The 18,770-nt window shown below is 37.4% G+C and overlaps 2 protein-coding genes across 9 annotated transcripts; one reads left to right on the top strand and one right to left on the bottom strand.

Annotated features, from left to right (window-relative positions):
* Positions 1–716: 716 nt before the first annotated feature.
* LOC126752203 (serine/threonine-protein kinase Tor) lies at positions 717–11,421 on the bottom strand. 2 transcript variants are annotated; one of them, XR_007665974.1, is made up of 7 exons: positions 10,837–11,421; positions 10,546–10,763; positions 9,917–10,483; positions 8,642–9,852; positions 6,259–8,164; positions 2,677–6,159; positions 717–1,092 (listed from the first exon to the last, which is right to left on the bottom strand). XR_007665974.1 is itself a non-coding variant. In XM_050462822.1 (6 exons), exons 1-6 carry the CDS (start codon positions 11,060–11,062, stop codon positions 2,905–2,907), a joined length of 7,383 nt encoding a protein of 2,460 aa, XP_050318779.1. In that variant the 5' UTR covers positions 11,063–11,421; the 3' UTR covers positions 2,421–2,904. The 2 variants fall into 2 exon arrangements, 1 of the variants encoding a protein (XP_050318779.1); XM_050462822.1 differs by lacking the exon at positions 717–1,092 and having other exon boundaries at positions 2,421–6,159.
* A 1,113-nt stretch (positions 11,422–12,534) lies between these two features.
* On the top strand, positions 12,535–18,711 carry LOC126752219 (protein FAM151B). Of its 7 annotated transcripts, none has more exons than XM_050462866.1 (5): positions 12,535–12,626; positions 17,194–17,454; positions 17,593–17,834; positions 17,934–18,146; positions 18,214–18,711. In XM_050462866.1, the coding sequence occupies exons 2-5, from the start codon at positions 17,244–17,246 to the stop codon at positions 18,574–18,576; spliced, it is 1,029 nt and encodes a 342-aa protein (XP_050318823.1). In that variant the 5' UTR covers positions 12,535–12,626; positions 17,194–17,243; the 3' UTR covers positions 18,577–18,711. The 7 variants fall into 7 exon arrangements, with proteins under 7 accessions (XP_050318823.1, XP_050318822.1, XP_050318824.1 ...); XM_050462865.1 differs by having other exon boundaries at positions 12,547–12,746; XM_050462867.1 differs by having other exon boundaries at positions 12,548–12,740.
* The last annotated feature ends 59 nt before the right edge of the window (positions 18,712–18,770 follow it).

Here is an 18,770-nt window from a genome sequence, read left to right as displayed (position 1 = left end):
GAACCCGGATTTTTATTCGACCAAGGACTGTCAACTCGCACTATTCCTCAAAAATTCTTCAGGAATGGTTTCTGCCACTACAACAACAACTAATAGTAAATATTGCTGCCTGCATTTAGGCGCTGAGTGTTGACTGCTTATCATATAGCATAAACGATATCACGCCACGCTTACAAATAATGTGTATGTTTTCCTATGTATGTATATTTCGCATATTTTGACGAATGATTTTAAAATTTTACGAAAAATGGGTTATGTAAAAAATAATGCAACCTTTTTATAATTTTTTCAGGAAGTAGTTCGAACAGTAGTTGCATTGCCAATGTGTTTTTGGAAGAAAAAATGCAATGAACTGAAACCAAAGATTCTGTGGTTTGAGAGATATAGTGTAAATATATGTAGTACTAATAAATCTACGTCAATAAAGAAGAAGAACTACTAATAAATATAATCATAATAAATACAAATATCTCGTAACAAATATAACCCCAACCCTTACCCTTTCTTCAGTATTAGTACATAAACCTAACCCTACAATAAAAAGAAAAAGAGATATTGATATTTTTGTTTCTGTAAATCTATTCACTATTAAACTGAATTTAATTGTCGCTTATCAGCAAATACAAGCGCCGCGCGCAATTTTGTATTATCAATTTTGCAATATCATCATCGCGTCTAAAAATAGTTTTGAACCAGAAAAAAAAGACACAAGACTCTTCATATACATATGTATGTACGCATATACGTTTTTTATTATTTATTAAATTTTAATTTCTATTTCACTTTTATTATTTCATAATATGCTTATAAAATACGTATGCTTAAGTGAGCGCGTCTGTCGCGTAGACTCTTGCGCGCATAAAGTACACTCGTATATATGTATGTATGTATATAAAATTACGTATAGTAATATTTTGATTAGAAATAACGAATTACAAGTTTTTATTTGTTTTTGTTATTAATTACTATTTATTTAAATCTAAGCAGTTTTATTTCAGCGCTCTACGGCGTGAAAACTATGTTAAGACTTCAAAACAAATCTACAAATACAGAAAAATAATCAGTTTACACGCTTCGGTGGCAATTTACTAGCTGAAAAAGAAATTATTATTTATTGAAGCGCAATTTTTACAAATTCAAACAGTAAAAATAAAAAATAATAATAAAATTATAAAAAAATAATAGCATAAAAAAATAATAAAATAAATAAAATAAGATAAAAAATTAAAAAAAAAGAAAAATTAAATTTAATTTAATTAAAAAAAAAAAATCATAAAAATTAGTAACATAATAGTATCAAAAAAATAACAAAATTATAAAAAAATCATAAAATTCCTTTATTTTTATTATTTTATTAAAAAAAATTATAATAAAACCAAAAACAAAAAATAAAAGTATAAAATCAAAGACAAAAAAAAAATAAAAGTATGTAAAAAATTTTAATAAAAAATTAAATAAAATAAAAATTGTAATGAAAAATAAAATAAAAATTTTAATAAAAAAATATATAAAAATTTTAAAAATTTTAATAAAAAAAATAAAAATTTTAATAAAAAAAATAAAAATTTTGCTAAAAAATAATCAAAATTAAAAATTTGCATTTTTGCATTCGCTGTAAACGAACAAATAAACACTTTTCGGTAGTGAAGCAATAGTCAATATAGTCAAAGAAAATTAGTAATAATAACTTAACAAAAACCCCTACATATGTATGTATGTACATCATACAAAAAATTTTAACGTTTCGAAAACAATATTGAGGAAGTAAAGTACTTAAAGTAGGCGTGGCAGCTTTACAGGCGATTTTTTGTTATTCTTTTTTAACCGTAAAGAATCTAAATATTTATCTGAATTATGTAAACAAGACATTGTTCGAATCTTTAATTTAATTGAACAAAAAGTGAGGTAAGGAAAATATTTTGGTTACAAATAAAACGACGAAATTAGCAGTTTAAGAGAACTTTTCAATTCTTATAGAAAAACATAAATTTTTCCAACCTGAAATAACGCTCGTCAAGTAATTTCAGGCTTTAAAAGTGAAAGTCTTAAAAAAAAAACAATCTATTTTTTTACATAACACACCCTCTACTCGGAAATATTATTTATAATTAGCTTTTAATTTTTTCGTTTAATTTCTTTAAGCAACAAACTACATACATATATTTCTTCTTTGTTATAGGTATGTAAACATCATTTGTGACGCAAACTTTATAAATTCAGACCTTAACCACAACTACATATGTACATTTGTATGTATGTTCTACTTTGTATTAAAGAAAATGAACATAACCTCAAAAGAGTTACATACAATGTTGTTTAAAGCATTTGGCTGCGAAATGCTCTTACTAAGCAACATTTAGGTGCACAACCCAATATTAAAAAGTAAGTCAAAGCAATTTTTATTCTACGAGAAAAAGATATTTTTGTAAAATATTGTCAAGAACTCTTGCGGTATTGAAGAAATACCATTATTTTATTTACTATTTTCACTGCTGATTTCAAGTGCTAAAAATACATGTTTACTTTTACTTAAAAAATAATTGCTAGACTGCCATGCCCACTCTAAGAACTTCATAGTAGAAATAGGTTTTCGAAACTAAAGCGTTCTCGAAACGTATTTAAATATGTGGGTATGTATGTAATGGAAGTAAAGTAAAATTTCAATTATTCTAATACCTTTGAGCGACGTTTAAGCAGCTACACTACTCCAAACACAACAAAACTGCGTACAACTTTCAAACCTGTGTATGTAGGCGTGTAGTGCGACAGTACAATTGCATGTTGCGCCAAAAAGTATGCTACACTTTGCTGCATTGGTGACAAATTTTCGTAAGTGTTCCATAAACTTTTTTTTTCACCAAATTTCTTAAATATTTTAACATTAGTATTAGCGTTAGCTATTCTTTACCAGAATGGACACCAGCCTATATAGCATTGGCATAGATTTTCATTATTGGTCGCCTGCTGTATGAGCAGATCCACTTGTTGTGGCACCGCCACACTATTCTGCGTTTGGAAATCTGTGCCATTCAATTTGCTCCGCACACGCTTGATAACTTTGCTCGCCTTGCTGTTCGTTATGTCGGCGACTATTAGCGCGCCACCCATCAGGTGATTGGCACTCATTAGTTGACTGTGCAGAAGTGGTTCTTCGACGGAGTTGCTGAGACTGCCGTTGCCGCCACCGAACGCCATGCCGGAACCGCCCGGATCGTTATTCGATTTGGAGCGATGATTTTTGTCCATATCGAGTAAACGCCAATTCAGCAGCGGATCATAGACGAATGCTTCCAGCACTGCCATTAGTGAGTCTTTGTTGCGTCGCAACACCAACATCACACTTTCACAAGTGCGTCGATAGGTACCCTCAATGCCAGTTACCTCCATGGCTTTGATTAGCATGCGTGTCAGTCGGAAAGGTATCTTTTCGGGGAATTTCTCACGTGTCATTGCCACTTCAAAGCAATCACCGAAATCGATGTGCAGTATTTTGCCACTCATGCGATCCAACATCAGATTGGATGGATGTCGATCGCCCAAGCCGAGTATATAACCCACCATGGACATGACAGCGAGTGAGCGTGTGTAATTGGTGCGACGCTCGAACCACACTTCCGACGATGGTGACTTCAGCCACAGCAATTTGGCCAAATCATCGCCTTGCGTTTGCGCCAGCGCGCATTCGAACACTTCGACCTTTTGCATCAATGTTAAATGGTCATAATCGGGTGAGACGCTCAACATGAGACGATGTTCCTGATTGAGTAGCATCTTTCGCTTGTCACGGTAGTCACGTATGAGTGTGTGCAATGTGTCACAGTGCGGCACCCAACCAATAAGGCCCGAGTTGGTGCTCAACGGTATAACGGCATAACGTTGTATAGCCAAATTGCGTCGGAACGTGTCGGGATCGTCAAGTAGCAGTGTGTTGACCAACGAGAAGAGTTGCATAACGCGCTCATCTTGACGTAAGTCTTCGTGTCCCTTTAGCAAATACATATAGTCCTTACCGTTGGAACCGCGCAAACACAGCTTGCGTGGACGCTGCTTCGAAGTGATCACCTGCAGATTGGTTTTGATATGATCGATACGTATCAAATCCTGGTTGGGATTGTAGGAACCGGGTACGGCTAGCTCCAGATTTTTGCATGTCATCAATTTGGGCGAGACGTAGGGCAGCTCAAGTGAGGTTAATTGCGGCAATTGACGTGATATCTTTTGGAAAACATGATAATATATATCCCAAGCATGATCCAAGTCCATCAACACGGATGAAGTTTTATAGCGTTGAGTCCACTCGTAGGCTTCGGTTAGCTCACGACCGTAGGCTTGTGAGAATGATGTCTCCTTCAATGTTTGTGGTCCACGCGCAAGCAGCGCATGCAACGGCTCCAATATATCAAACATTCCCTTCACATTGCGATCGGCAAAGTAAAGACGCGACGCCTCTTCAAGTCCTTCATGCCATTGTTCGTGCCATAATATGGCGACGCGTATCAACTCTTCGCTGCACGTCATGGCCTGCTGCACCAGCGTCGGATAGTGTTTACGCATTGATTCCAGTATTTTGAAGGCGGCGTTTTTGCGCGCCACCGACGCTGACTTGGATGCCACTGTGAGTGGATAGACCAAAGCTTGTGGATGATATTTGCCGATGTCAATGAGCAGATGATGTATCAGTTGATTGACCAGCTTGCGATGGGTGTCAATGCGCGCTATTAACTGCGGTATCACTTGCAGCCACGTGTTAATCTCTATTGTCTTCATGCCGGTTAGCAAAGCGTCATAAACTTCCGAATACTGGCCATAATCGAACCAGAGTGTTAGCAGACGCAGTGTGTCTTGCAACGAATTGCCTTTAATCAGGCTGATCGAACGGAAGAAGCCATCGACCGCCTGCACAGCGTGCTCAATGATAAGTTTCTCTTTGTCTTGCAATATATCGCCGTTCGTTGCGGTGTGCGCTAGCTTATCGAGTTGTTGTTTCTGCGCTTGCACCACCTTGAAGTTCATGTACGCCCATAGATGCCACGCCTTGTAGCAGGTGGGATCATTTTCAGTCGCCTTCTCGAAACAATCTAAAGCGCCTTGCACGATTTCCGGTTCCAGCGAGCTCTGCAATTTGTTCTGCCACTTGCCAAGCCGTAGATAGCAACGCGCCAATAAACGATGATCTTGTTTCGCTGCTTCCTCTGGTCCGATACAGTTCAACTTTGCTTGGAAAGCATTGACAAAACAACTGAGTTGCTCATAGGCACCTTGCATGTTCTCTGCAGCGGCCATATGCTTGGTATAGGCATATGTGACTTGCGGCTGATTGTAAGGCAATTGCTCTTTGGGTTGTGTGGATGGATCGGTGCCCAGCAGCATGACGAGTGTTTTGTGCGATAAATGCAGCGAACCGGATTTGCGACACAGACTGGCGTATTTCAGCCAAGTGTGTACATCTTCCTGAGGACGCACAACCAGTGAGTGCACCTGTATGATACGACGCCAATCCTCGACCAAACGTTGCCCACCCTGTAAACGTTTCCACCACATACTCTTCAATGGTTCGCGGCGTTCCGGTATCAGTTTATATTGTATAACCTCCTCCAATTCGGCCAACATCTGTACGCAAACCATAGCGCCATAGGCACGTTCGTACGACTCACCGGCCATGGATGTGAGCTCGGTGTCGAGCAAATCGCGTGTGCCATCAATTAAACGTTGCGCCGTCTCGAAATCTTCATTATGTACGGCGAGCACGGCGCGATAGAAGCTGCCGTCTTGCGTTTCCTCCGGTATGCAGCGCACATATTCCTGCATCGCCTCCCAATCTTGCAGACCCCAAGCAGCAACTGCCGCCAAGGGTCCAGCACGTGATCTTGCGTCACGACCCAGATTGTCCCACTCTTGTTTGGCCACAGAGCTGAGCTCAGACCACTCGCCTAATGCCTCTAAGCAACGCATGTGTCCCAAACGTGCCTCCAGATCATTACTGTTATCCTTTAGGTTGCCGGAATAGTGTTTCAGTGCTTGCTCCCAGTTGTGCAATTTCTCATACCAACGTCCTTGTACTTTGAACTCATTGCTGGCGTTGCGATAGGTGGTTAGTAGGCCCTCAGCGGCTTCCTTCTGTTGTAGCTTATTGTTGATGAGGATCAATGACTCGAGCACCTGTGGTAAAAATGAGAAACATAAATTTAGAAGTAAACAAACAATTTTCGTGGTTTCTGTTAGTTTTGAACTCAGTTTAACCTAACCTAGGTTACCCACCTGAGGATCCTTATGCGTTTGGAATTCTTCTTCTTTGTAACGTAAAGCCTTAGCGTATGCGCGGCACGCCATAGCACGTGTACCCAGCAGTTTGGTCTCTATTGGTATTGGGTCCGTGTCACAGTGCTCCATAAATTCGGCCAAATTCAAAATGGTTTGTGTGATTTCCGGCATATCAGTCACTTGCAATGCTTGTATAAGCGATTGTGTGAGTTCGTTCTTATGCTCCTGCAGGAGTTCAGTCCAACATGAGATGAAAGCCGCATTGAATAGATCACGTAGTAGTTTATCATAATCTTGAGCAAGCACGTGACAGGCGCGCAAAGCCTGCGAACGTGATTCCTTCAATAAACCGATTGATAGACGTTTCAGCCATTCGACCCAATCATCTTTGGAGACACGACGTGTCACCTGCCAGGCAGCGCGTAAATTACTTGTGGAAACGATGAGTCGTTTCATAGCGAAATTGCCGCCGCTGTTGGGCGCAACTAATTCGGTGGATTTAAATTTGGTCTGTCGCATATGGAACTCATCGTCTAGGCACATAGTGGTGTTACTTTGTATTTTCGTCAATAGTTTTTCATATTTCGAGTCGACAATGCGATGCTTAGTAATGGTGCGTTCGACCAGTGGCACAAATACCAGATACTTTTTACCCAATTGTATGACCACTGAGCAAAGTGTCGACATGGCTTGTTCGCGTAGCTCAGGTTCGGCCTCCAGTACGCGCACCAGCGGATGTATGATACGTGATGAGAAGTCTGTAAAGTCAAGTATCCATGCGAGATGATCGATGGTTTCTAAAGCCACCAGCGAGACTTGTTGCGGCACGTATGGCGCATCAAAGAGCTTCACAATTGGCGGCACAATCAAATGCAGATAATCATCCAAAGTATTGCCGAACTTTTGCAAAGCCTGCAGCAGACGCTTGGTTACCGCGCGGTCTTTGGAGGTGTCGTGCTGCAGCACACGCAAAATTTGCGGTATCAATTCTGATAGGTAATTGCGAAATTCACAGCCCAAAGCCAAGGCGATTTGCTCAATCAAGTTAATCAGCGTCAACTGTAGCGTCGTATAGACCGTCCAGAACTCTTTAATGAGCTTAAAAATGTCACTCATATAGCTGATGATGTGCTGCTTAACAATCTGCACCAATATGGCCAATTGCTGGAAGAGGAATTCACGCAAATTGATATCGGCCGTACGTACATTCTCCAGTAAACTGGGCAACACTTGTGCCAAATAGGGCACACACTTAATACCGAGACTCTTGAATATGAAAGTAATGGCCTGTACGACGCTGGTGTGACGACTGCTGAGTGTGGGATCGCGCAATATGCGCATCAGCGCGGCAATCGCAACGGCTGGATAGTATTCGTCGAGTACATTACTCATGTTCACAAGTAATTCGGCCGTGGAAATGTCTTGATTCTCATCCATTTTGAAATCACTCAACGAAATAAGCACACTATCCTTTTGACTATCAATTAGACCTTTATTCATTTTATGCTTATACGGATCCATTGCGCCCAATAAACCGAGTACGCGTATGGTTTCACGACGTATGGAGCGGCGTTGTTCGGTTTTCAAAAAATTTATAAGTATGTCAATCAGACCGGGATACTTGTGATAGGGTGTGACTACACGACCAGTGGCGCTTATCAGTTGGCCGAGTGTCCAAAGTGCCACGCCACGTTTCTCCGGACTACCAGCGTCGCCCAGCATTTCTAGAAGAATTGACAATAAATCGTCGGCCCACATTTCCATTTCGTTAGAACCGCCATTCACTTCGGCTAAGTCGCCGATTGCACGCAAGACATTCAATATAACGCCTGGGTTGGGATCGGCTTCACGTAACTTCGGCACAAGTATGGTGAGTATGGGATGCATGTAAGATGAAATCAATCTGTAAAATATGAGAAGAGATATTATTACAGATTTAAAATGCGACAATACAGAAGTAAAAACCGGTCCCACGACAGTCGGGTCTACGTAACCGGAACGGAGCAGAATTTTTTTTTGCTAAAGCTTTCATTTACGGTGTGTGTTCAAAAACTGACGGGAATTTCGATTTTGTTTATATTCATTCGACTACATTAATATACATATGTATATAAATATACATTCCATATTATGCACTTATGTCAGCGCTTCTTCAAATCGTTGAAACGATTCTCAAACTCAATATTTGGGTAGATCATCCAACAATTTTCATCTATCTTGTAAAACAACGGTCCTTTTAGGTTCTCTTTTTTTTTTTTGGAAATTGGAAAAAGTCACAGGGACAATGTCTGCCGAAAAAGGAGACTCGAAATTTTAAAATTCCCGTTATTTTCTGAACACACCACGTAAATCTAGTTAGTTTTCGTTCTTAGGCACTAACCTAGGTGTACTGATTATCAAGTGATCCAACATCCTGGCGCTCTGTTCCTTATTTCGACTCATACCAGAGTGCTCCAATTCGGTCAAAAGTTGTATCATAATTTTACGCAACTTAGGCATAACATAGGCTGGATTCATGGCAGACAGCCGCCCTACGGTCACCATAGCCAGTTCGCGTATTTCGAAAATTTCATCATTTAATGTTATAAATAGTGCACTAAGCGATTCGGGTTGCGCCAACTCAGCATCGAAGGTTTCATCCAACGAACGCAGTATGCGTATGCGCACATTGCAGTCCATATCAGTGATGGCGACAATTAGCAGTCTTTCGATGACATGCGACACTGTTTCGCTCAGTGTATTTGAACTCTCTGTGCTATCAGCTGACTGCACGGCGAGTTTTAATAGACGTGTACACGTCTGTACAGCCTCTAAACGTATCTCCTGCTGATCGTGATTAATGAAATGATCGGCGCAACGTTGTACAAAATCTAACATGTTTTGTTCTTCGAAATTGAAACTGCCGAGCGTTTTGAGTGCCAACACTACAGTGGGTACATCATGTTGCAGATTAATCGATGGATCTAATGGTATGGTGGCCAGTGTTTGATAGGGTATGGCCAGTGGTTTGTTCATAAGTACTTGCGAGAGCACACGTATGAGCCCTTCAGCAATGGCCGACTTTAAATGTGGTACATTTTCGGCGAGTTCACGTAAGCAAACGGTTAAAGCGGGCGAGAGACCACTGAAAAACATCTGCTCTAATATATTACGCACATCCTCTGTGATGCCGGATTTGACGGCGTGCGCTAGCAATGTTATACAGTGGAAAATTGCTGGGTCAATGGCTGCCTTACGCTTGCTTGGCGTAATTTTTGGCGGTAAAGCTATTTTGATGGCGCACATAATTGTTCGTAAATGCTTGTCAATGTCTCGCTCCACGGCTACGGCTATATAACCAATAGTTACGTAAGCAATGTTGCGATCCTTTTCTTTACGTGGCACAATGCTGAGTAAGTGACTAACGCATTCCTGCAAATAACGCTGTACGAATACTTCGCGATTGAAGGCCGCGAGCCGTGGTAGTATATGTAAGAGCGCTTGCTGCACATAGGGTGACTTCGAAGTGCGCTGTTCCAGCACATTATCGCAAATGTTTATGTAATTTTCTGTGAGTATCTCACGTGAATATGCAGACTCCAGCACGGTAGCCTAAAATATGTCATATATTGTATAAAACCACTTATTTTACTTCTACACATTCATAAATACTTACCGATGAAAATTTATGTGTACCGCCGTGTTGTGCATCGTGATCCAAATGCATGTGTGTGGAACCTAGCTTACTTATAAAAGGTGCTTTCAAGCGAGGCACTAAGGTGGTTAGTTGACTGCCAACTGAGCCGGAGTGTATAACTTCGCCAAATTTATTATGCTGTGCATCGGGCAGAAGCGACTTCAATGTTGCATAACGACGCTCCCAAGCGGCATGTGAACAACGGAAGAGTTCATTCAAAATTATCAGGCCGCCATGAATGCAATCATCACGTGTCATGCCTTTTTGATCTTTTGTGCCAGTCGGTTCGGCTACAAAACTAGCGCTCGCCTCTTGATAGCAAGTTTTATACCATTGTGGCTCAGTTGATTGTTTGGTACTTTCACGTTGTGAAGTTACAATAAGTGCGGCACGTAAAGCTTCGCCGGCCGATTCACGAATAGCTGCTTTCGGATCGAATATTGCGTTAAAAATATTATCAAAAAATGTGGAAATTTGTTGATAAAAATATGTTGGCATGGCTATAGCGAGTTCACGTAGTATAAAAACTGCAGCATGACGGCGATACTGAAATTAAATAATATTTATTACTACTTGCTATAGAATACAAAAAAAATGTGGAAGAGTACCTCTTGTCGATCACCGCTTAACATCTCGAATGCACGCTTTATATCAAAATCAATAGATTCAGCGCCTTTCGATCCCGGCAAGTTGGCCAGTTTGACCAATGTACGCGCCGCAATTTCCATTACAGTGGTGTCGTTTGAAGGCAACAGCGTACGCAAATGATTGTAGTAAGGTGAAATACGCTTCATTGTATTTACTACATCGCCACTGATTAAACACTCTGTAATTGCAGTATAGAACATGGTTATAGAAAAGCAAATATATATACATATATATAGTAAGTTACTACGCACTTATGGCCAGTACAGCGCCTTTTTTGTCATTTATATCGGCAGAATTCACCATGCTGAAAATTTGATGGTTGAAATCATCGAAGAAGGCTACCAAATCCTCCTGGGACATTTCACGCAGTTCCGTTTTTACGTACATGAATAAATCTTGTGCTGCTTTGTTTTGCACATTGCGATTACGCGACTTGAGACCAGCAACGAATTGCTGAACAAGCGCTGCAGTCGACATTTTTACAAACTCTACTTATTACTACCAGTCGTTAGAGTAAATATTAGTTTTATTCAAGCAACTATTAACTTTTCCGGCAAAGTATTTCCTGGTTTCCCAACTAGTGATGCATCTTATACTAGATGTGGTGTCTCATGGAGTTCCTCATACATACATGCTGTTTGAGGTTAAGTAGAAGAGTGTATATTGAAATTTACTACAACACCGTTTATTTCATTATATATATTACGAAAAGTTTTAGTTAAGTTGCAGCGGTTTGTTTACAACTGCTTTTTATTAAAAAATCACTTCACTATATAATTATAATACTATTATTATATTTATATTAGGTTTTTCACAATATTTTCACAGTACGACTGGATTTTACACAGTTTTATCTGTCTGGCTCACTTGTCAACTGAAATGTCTATAAATTCGCCGTACTAGTGCGTAAAAACAAAAATCACGGCGAAATGGCGCATAAAATAAGCGAATTCGATGTAAACAAAACTTTTTTTCACCCATTTCGGCGAGACGCGAATTCAACGAGAATGGCAGAAATTGTAAAAAACAATGTGTATTTTGATTCATGAATGAGTGTGTGATGAATGGGAGATGAGGAAAGGAAATGATACAGTGTGTTCAAAATGATTACGTATATAGAATGGGTATATGTATGTATGTAAGTACTATAATGCGCCAATTAAAGTATTTGTGCCCTGAACAAGGTATGTTAATTTGCCATGAAGTCTGTAACAGCTAGAAATAAACGTCGAAGACTCTGTAAAATATATATAAAATATATATATAAATGATCAGCATGACGACATGTATCGATTTCATTATGTCAGTCTGTCTGTATATACGCGAACTGGTGTTAGAGATATCTATCAAGAAATTTGGCACACAACTTTTTCTTTCCAAGAAGCTGCGCATTTGTCGGAATGGCATACAGTAGCCGCCATACAAACTGAACGGAATGAAATCCTTGTAAAGAAAATATCTCCATTTGACAAGATACAAATCTTCATGAAATTTGGCATGGACTTTCTCTTAAAGCAGCTGCACAATGTCTGAAAAAATTGTTTGGATCGGATCATTATATGTATGTATATTACTACCAAACTTGTCGATGTATAGATTTTTTTATTTGTGAAGAATCTTTTTAGCTTTTTTTGTGTTTTGCATTTGATTTTGGAATTTTTATTTGTTTTCGCAATTATAGTAAACTATAAACTAATCTGTAAACAACATCATAAATACGAACTTAACTAAACTCAAATATCTCTAATCTATAATTATAAATTCAATCGCTTTATTGACTTTTATTAGCCAAATGAATCGATCTGTGTATTAACCAATTTTTTGTTTAAGCATCAAAACAAAAATTCACAAACAAAAACACCGCGCAAGAGCAAATTTAAAAGAGAACATATTGGTGCAAAGAGCATACAAATAGATTGCTGCCGGCTAGACTTGGAAAAATTTCGCAAATAGTATACAAATTCAATTGTGCACCGACTTTCCAATCACAAGGGTGGTTTCGTTGTAATCAGCAAAGCGAGAGAGTGAAAAATTTGTTGAAGTTAGTTGAAAATTTATTACCCAAAAAATAATTCCATAACTAAAGGTGTATTAATTAATAAAACGCGTTTAATCTTATATATGAACTGGAGTATTTAATATTCTGACATAAAATGTATGTGTATGTATGTGTAAATGTGCATATATTGGCAAACGAAAGTCGAACAAAGGTTGATTGAGTGTAGTGGGCTAGCCGTGTCGGCTCAATGACCAGCGTGTGGCTAAGTGTTTTCAAATTGTATTACTAATACATACACAGTATATACTTAAATGAAAACTTAGATATTTATTTGTTTGTAAAATACACCGCTCAGTGCATGCTAATTGAATTTACATACATAAAAAATTTAATTATTAAGTGGTATTTTCAGTGGTGATTTGAAATGAATTTCTGTTGGAGAAATCATAAGATTATTTATTTGCCAATGCTTTATGCCTACATATGTACATACAAGTATATGCTCACGGAGTTAATTAAATTATTCGTTCAACATGGAAAAGAGTTAGATCATACGTTTTTAAATATTTTTGTATTTATTCTCATATTTTTTAAATTTAATACAAAGTAAGAAAAAGTGTTAAGTTCAGCCTCATCGTAGCTATAATATCCTTCACAGATACTCTACTTATAGCACAAACCGAACTGAACGAATTCTTTGGATATTGCAAAGTTGCTTAGGATAATAATCTATACCAAATTTAGTGAAGATATCTTGTCAAATAAAATTTTTTGTTCTGACTTAGAACGATCAGTTTGTATGGTAGCCATCTGCTACGGTGAAGCGATATCAATAGTTTCAACAAATAAGCAACTTTTTATTTAAAAAGCTTTTGATCATTAATTTATTTAAACTATCTTTAATTTTTTTTTTAATTTTAAAATTTTTAATTTTTTTTCTATATAACATTATTTTCAAAAAAATACTACTACTTACATATGTATATCTGATTTTATTTAGCACATTATTTTGTTGTATATTTATATATGTACCTTGCACTAATATTTTCCCGCTTTTTATTTTCTTTTTGTCTTAAAAATCTTACCCTTATGTAGACCAAATTTTAGCAACAAATCTTTTAGCATAAATATGTTTCCGCACCTTGAAAACCGCAACAGCGTGTATTTGTATCTAACTGCACTGCTTGTATTTGGTAAAGTAAATTTTATTTTTTGCCATTATTATCAATTAGATATAGCGCTAATAAAGTAAACATGCAAATGTATACAACAACAAAGCATATAATTATAATGTGTTTACTAAGATATTATTGCTACATATTCTGCTTTGTAAATTTTCTGTGCGCAAGCCTTCTATATACATATGTACATATGTAGCTATGAATGTTCTTATATAGTGTATATAAACATTAGGGTGGGTCAAAAAAAAACTTGGTACTCTGAAAAATAATAATCATGAGAAACTCTTTGACAACAAGTATGAGCGCTTAATTGTAACGGGATGGTCCTGCGCCTTGCAGTTTTCTTTTTTTTTAGAATTATTGGATAAAAAGTTCGCTTCCAACTACTTCAAAAATATTTTTTTTCATAGGTTTTGTAAGAAATTGTATGCTTTTCGAAAAAGGCTTCTTACGATTTTTTTGTTAACAGTAAATTTCCTATAAATTTATTAGTTTTGCAAATTTTAAATGATTTTTTTTTCATTGAGTTAAAAAATTTACCTTAAAACAATCAAACTTCAACCGTTAATATCTTTTCGGCCATTGCGACGCCATTTCCGGTGGCCCCTCCGAAAAAAGGTGCACCCGCGTTGGCAGAATGACTCCTTACAAGATCATCTAAAGTGAGAAAATCAGTGTTTTAGTTGAAACCTTCGAAAAAAACTGAATATTGGATTTTTGCCAAACAAAAAAAATTTCGCGACATTTTTTTTAAATAGTTGTAATCGAAAAAAATCCTTCTTGCAAGTCTTTAAGAATTATACCTCAAATACCTGTGTAAAATTTTATGAAGATCGGTTGAGTAGTTCTCGAGAAATCTTGCCAAGCGACTTCAAAATACAGTTTCGAGGAAATCGCGTTTAAAGACGGCGCACTTAGCCTAGATAGCCTCGAACACACAAGTTCTTAAGGCTGTATCTCCGAAATTATTATTCGGATCAACTTCAAAATTTAGAGCAATATTTAAAAAAAATATATTAAAAAAATCTATTTTTTGAAGCCTGTAAACCCATGTAACCTTAAGAGCTCATGCTTGCAGAGACTCTTAGAAGAGCCTCGTTCGTTTTTTTGCCCGCTCTACTATGTACATCTTTCTTATATGTGCTTATAACTGTAAAAAATGTAATTGTAGTTCTAACTCACTTACTTCGTAGTAAATTTTTGTATGCCGTATCTCATATATCATAGTTCTTCTACACCTTATTTGCTTACAATATCTTTATACATACATACATACATACATACGTACTCATATTTTAGATAAGTAAAGAAACACTTACTCATTTGTATTTTCTTTTTCAATTTTGTTTGCACGTTTACTTGCTGTGATCTCTATAGATAGTCATTTTTCATTTAACAACATTTTTGTTATTATATATTTACGTATATTATTATTGTTAGATACTATATATATGTATGTACATACCCTGCTGGAAAATTTTCTTGCTTCTTGACATTCTCTGCTGTAGTCTTCAACTAGTTAATTTTATTCGCTAGTCGTTGAAAATCAAATATATCAATTGAAAGATGTGGTAAATTCGATCCTTCGGCTATTACCAGTGATTTTTTTTTTTTATTTTCGATATTGTTTAGATCATTCGCATTATATTTGTGAGGTTATGGCTTAAATAGTGTCACACTAGAAATATATTATAAAATTTGTAATCTTTAATTTTTTTTTTCTTCATTAAGTACGAAATATTTTCAATAATTCTCGATTGGTACAAATTTAAGGTAATTGCAGTAATCTCTGCACACTACCTTTGTCTCACCACTTCGCATTTTCCTGCAGCGCATCTACTCCTATAGGTAGTATATACCGTATATTTGCAAAATGCAAACAGCTGTTCGCTATTCAGTTTGGAAATGACCGGCAAATAGCATTACTTTTCCACATGTCAGCTGGAAAATTCACCCCTTTCTGTCACACACTGCCTTTGCATGCTCGCTGCCAGGTGACAGCCAGCAATTATTGTGTTCGCGCTTAGGTAGAAATTTCATCGTTCTTAAGCAGCTGAGGTGATTACATTTTCACATGTATTTGGGTGTATGATTGCGAGTTTATGTGTGTGTTTTGCCACGATAAATGTAAACAAATGCAATTAAGATGCTTTCAAGTGACGCTATTTAATGACCGTAGTTGTAAAATGAACCATATGAATGCGGAGAGAAAATCCAGGTTCGTGGGCAATCGATACCCATATATGTACATTTGTGGTATATTCGGTTTTGGAAGAGTATTGCTCATATTTGGCAACTATTGTGTAGAGAGTAGGCAGCTTATTAGGTAGTCAGCAATTTAAATTAATTCTTTCTTTGCAAATATTTCTACTTTTATTTGAAGATAATTGCTTATGAGGGTGTCTTTTACAATTACCTTCGCCCGGGAGATCATTTTGGATTATAAAGAAAATTTGAACAAAGTTTTCGAAATTTCAGACTTTCAAATTGTCAGATATTGTGTTTTTGTTGAGGGTTAAAGGGATTTTTTAAAACATGCAACCGATTTTTTCTATACCAATAATAACCCGCACAGTATTATAAGTCTAAGCATCGTTGCTGCTGTAGCCTATTCGTATTTTTACGTGTTTTTAGACCCGATAGTTATCATAAATCCTACAGCCTTCTAGAGATTTGCAAATGCCTTCTCGCTAAGCATTTTTTATGTCTCGGCTTTGTCTCTCCACTCCAAGATGAGTCAACAATCTATCAAGTGAAAGGCAGCGAATTCGAAAAGTTGGCTCTGTGTAATTCTCAATGATAGTTCGCCTGCAATGTAATCTAAGACGATTCTGTATCGTTTAACAGCACTGATATTTATGCTGAAACTTTAAGCTGAACCTCTTTCCTATCGACTTACTTAATGATTGTCGTTATTTAGTAGATAACGTCCCTTAAACTCGCACCTTTTATGAATAAAATTTCTTTCTTAATAAATTAGCTGCAATTTTCAAAAAAATAAAATAAAATAAGTCCCTTCCAAGAAGACCGGGTTTCTATCAACTCGTACATCATTAAATAATTTCCGATGTTTACGAAAATTAATTTATGAATTCGTCTAAGCATTTATTTACTTTAAGTTGTTTTTGTACTTGCAAGCATATTTATCATTGTCAATATATCTACCTGTCCAGCAAACTAATTAAACTAACTAATTAACTAAAACTATTATACGCTTTTATACGGTGTTGGTTAGAGGTTCTCAAAGGAAATCTATGTTAATCAACTTTAATAAAAAATCCATTATTTACCATTATCTAGCATCAAATATTATAATTTTCATCTCATGTTATGTCTTGTACATTGTACAATTGGTGTCCGTAATAATATGTCCGTCACTGTATTTAAATCGAAATTATTCCAAAACTTGGACTAACAATTTTTTACAGCTTTTAACAACAACAACAATGTTTATGTAAATGCTACACCTGCATTTCAAATGCAGAATGGCGTAAACAACAACAATTTCCACTCCTACCACATTCTGCCGATTGATAAAGACAGTGATTTTAACTCCAATGCAACACAATTGAATTTATATAACCAGTCGCTAATAATCAAAATGACACTTAGCGATAAAGCCAATCTCACCGCCATCACGTGGGCGCATGCGGTTAATAGTCAGCAAGAGCTGAGCGAAGCGCTCAACAGTGAGTATCATGAAGTGCATTTTTTGTACGCAGTCACCATGACGTATACGTAACAACACATCATTTAGTTGCTTATACGCACACGTGGCTTTTGTTGTTGTAATTGTATTTTATGTGCATGTATAAATGTGTTTCTAGGCGACATAAACATGATTGAGGCGGACATTGTGCTCGGCAAGCTTAACAACACTGGTGACGATTTGCCGGTGATGGCGCATCCGCCGGCCAATTCCTCGGATCTCTCATTGACTGAATTCATGTTGCGCATTTTGGAGCACAATGAGGCGCATGACGAGAATGCGAAGGGTGTCAAATTGGACTTCAAGTCCATCGAAGTGTTTGAGGGCTCGCTGAATATTCTAAGTGAACTGATACCATTGGTAAGTGGATAATGCCAATTCGAAATTTTACGCGGAACAGTAATCATTTCAGTGATTAGTTAGGGATTAATTATTTTTTTCTGTTTCCGTATCGCTTAGATGACCCAACCCGTTTGGCTGAATGCGGACATAATACGCGGACCTGTCAATCAGACCAGCACCGTACCGGTTGATCCGGAGCGGTTTTTTGCTGGCGCTGCGAAATTCGAATCAGCCGTACTCTCGATTGGTTGGACGACACGATGGGGTGCCAATTTCACAGACGGTGCTTACACGGAGCAGCAAATCGATGAAATGCTGCTTGCAATCAAAGTGAGCACTATATGCTTCCTTATTGTTGCTGTTGAAAGGGAATTCTTTTCTTTTTTTGTTTGATTAGAATAACAATGTAACCACCAAACAACATCCAATCACATTCCCCGTGCGCGCTGGCATTGCCGCCAACAGTTTGGAACAACTGCATGCGCTGGTGGCTGCTGTCAATGAGACCAACGAAAGCTCACTCACCATTTGGTCATCGGCTGGTGATTTTGTTGATGTGCCGAAGTTACGGCAGCTCATTTTCTCTTTTGGTTTTGAACGCGTGTATTTGGATGTACCGGCGGATTTAGCCGATCAATTGGAATTGAATCGCACGGAAACTGGCAATGCCGCCAGCAGATTGCCGTCTTTGCTCAGTTTTAGTGTTGTCAGCGCCTGCTTGTATTTGACCAGCATGTGGCTGAATCGCATTAGGTTGTAAGTTTTTTTAATAAGTGGAAAAATTTCCGGAAGATGGAAAACACGGTAGTTTGGAAAGTTCGAAAAACTCTTGAATATTCAACAAATTAAGGACTAATCTTTATTGTAAATAAATAGTATGCATTTAAAATTAAAACTGAGAATTTATCATCGAAATCATATAAAAAAAATCATAAAATCAATTCACATCGCGGC

This window comes from Bactrocera neohumeralis, chromosome 3 (genome assembly GCF_024586455.1).
Source record: "Bactrocera neohumeralis isolate Rockhampton chromosome 3, APGP_CSIRO_Bneo_wtdbg2-racon-allhic-juicebox.fasta_v2, whole genome shotgun sequence".
NCBI lineage: Eukaryota > Metazoa > Arthropoda > Insecta > Diptera > Tephritidae > Bactrocera > Bactrocera neohumeralis.
This window is presented reverse-complemented; position numbering and strand designations above follow the sequence as displayed.

Bases quoted from the DNA above. Each gene is read 5' to 3' on its own strand.
- LOC126752203 (XM_050462822.1), bottom strand. From the start codon at position 11,062: ATGTCGACTGCAGCGCTTGTTCAGCAATTCGTTGCTGGTCTCAAGTCG. The intron at 10,484-10,545 runs GTACTCTTCCAC...ATTTAATTTCAG, and splicing joins TAAGCGGTGATCGACAAGAG to TATCGCCGTCATGCTGCAGT. The intron at 9,853-9,916 runs GTAAGTATTTAT...GACATATTTTAG, and splicing joins GTACACATAAATTTTCATCG to GCTACCGTGCTGGAGTCTGC.
- LOC126752219 (XM_050462861.1), top strand. From the start codon at position 13,714: ATGTTTCCGCACCTTGAAAACCGCAACAGCGTGTATTTGTATCTAACT. The intron at 13,778-17,193 runs GTAAAGTAAATT...AATTTTTTACAG, and splicing joins AACTGCACTGCTTGTATTTG to CTTTTAACAACAACAACAAT. The intron at 17,835-17,933 runs GTAAGTGGATAA...CGTATCGCTTAG, and splicing joins TAAGTGAACTGATACCATTG to ATGACCCAACCCGTTTGGCT.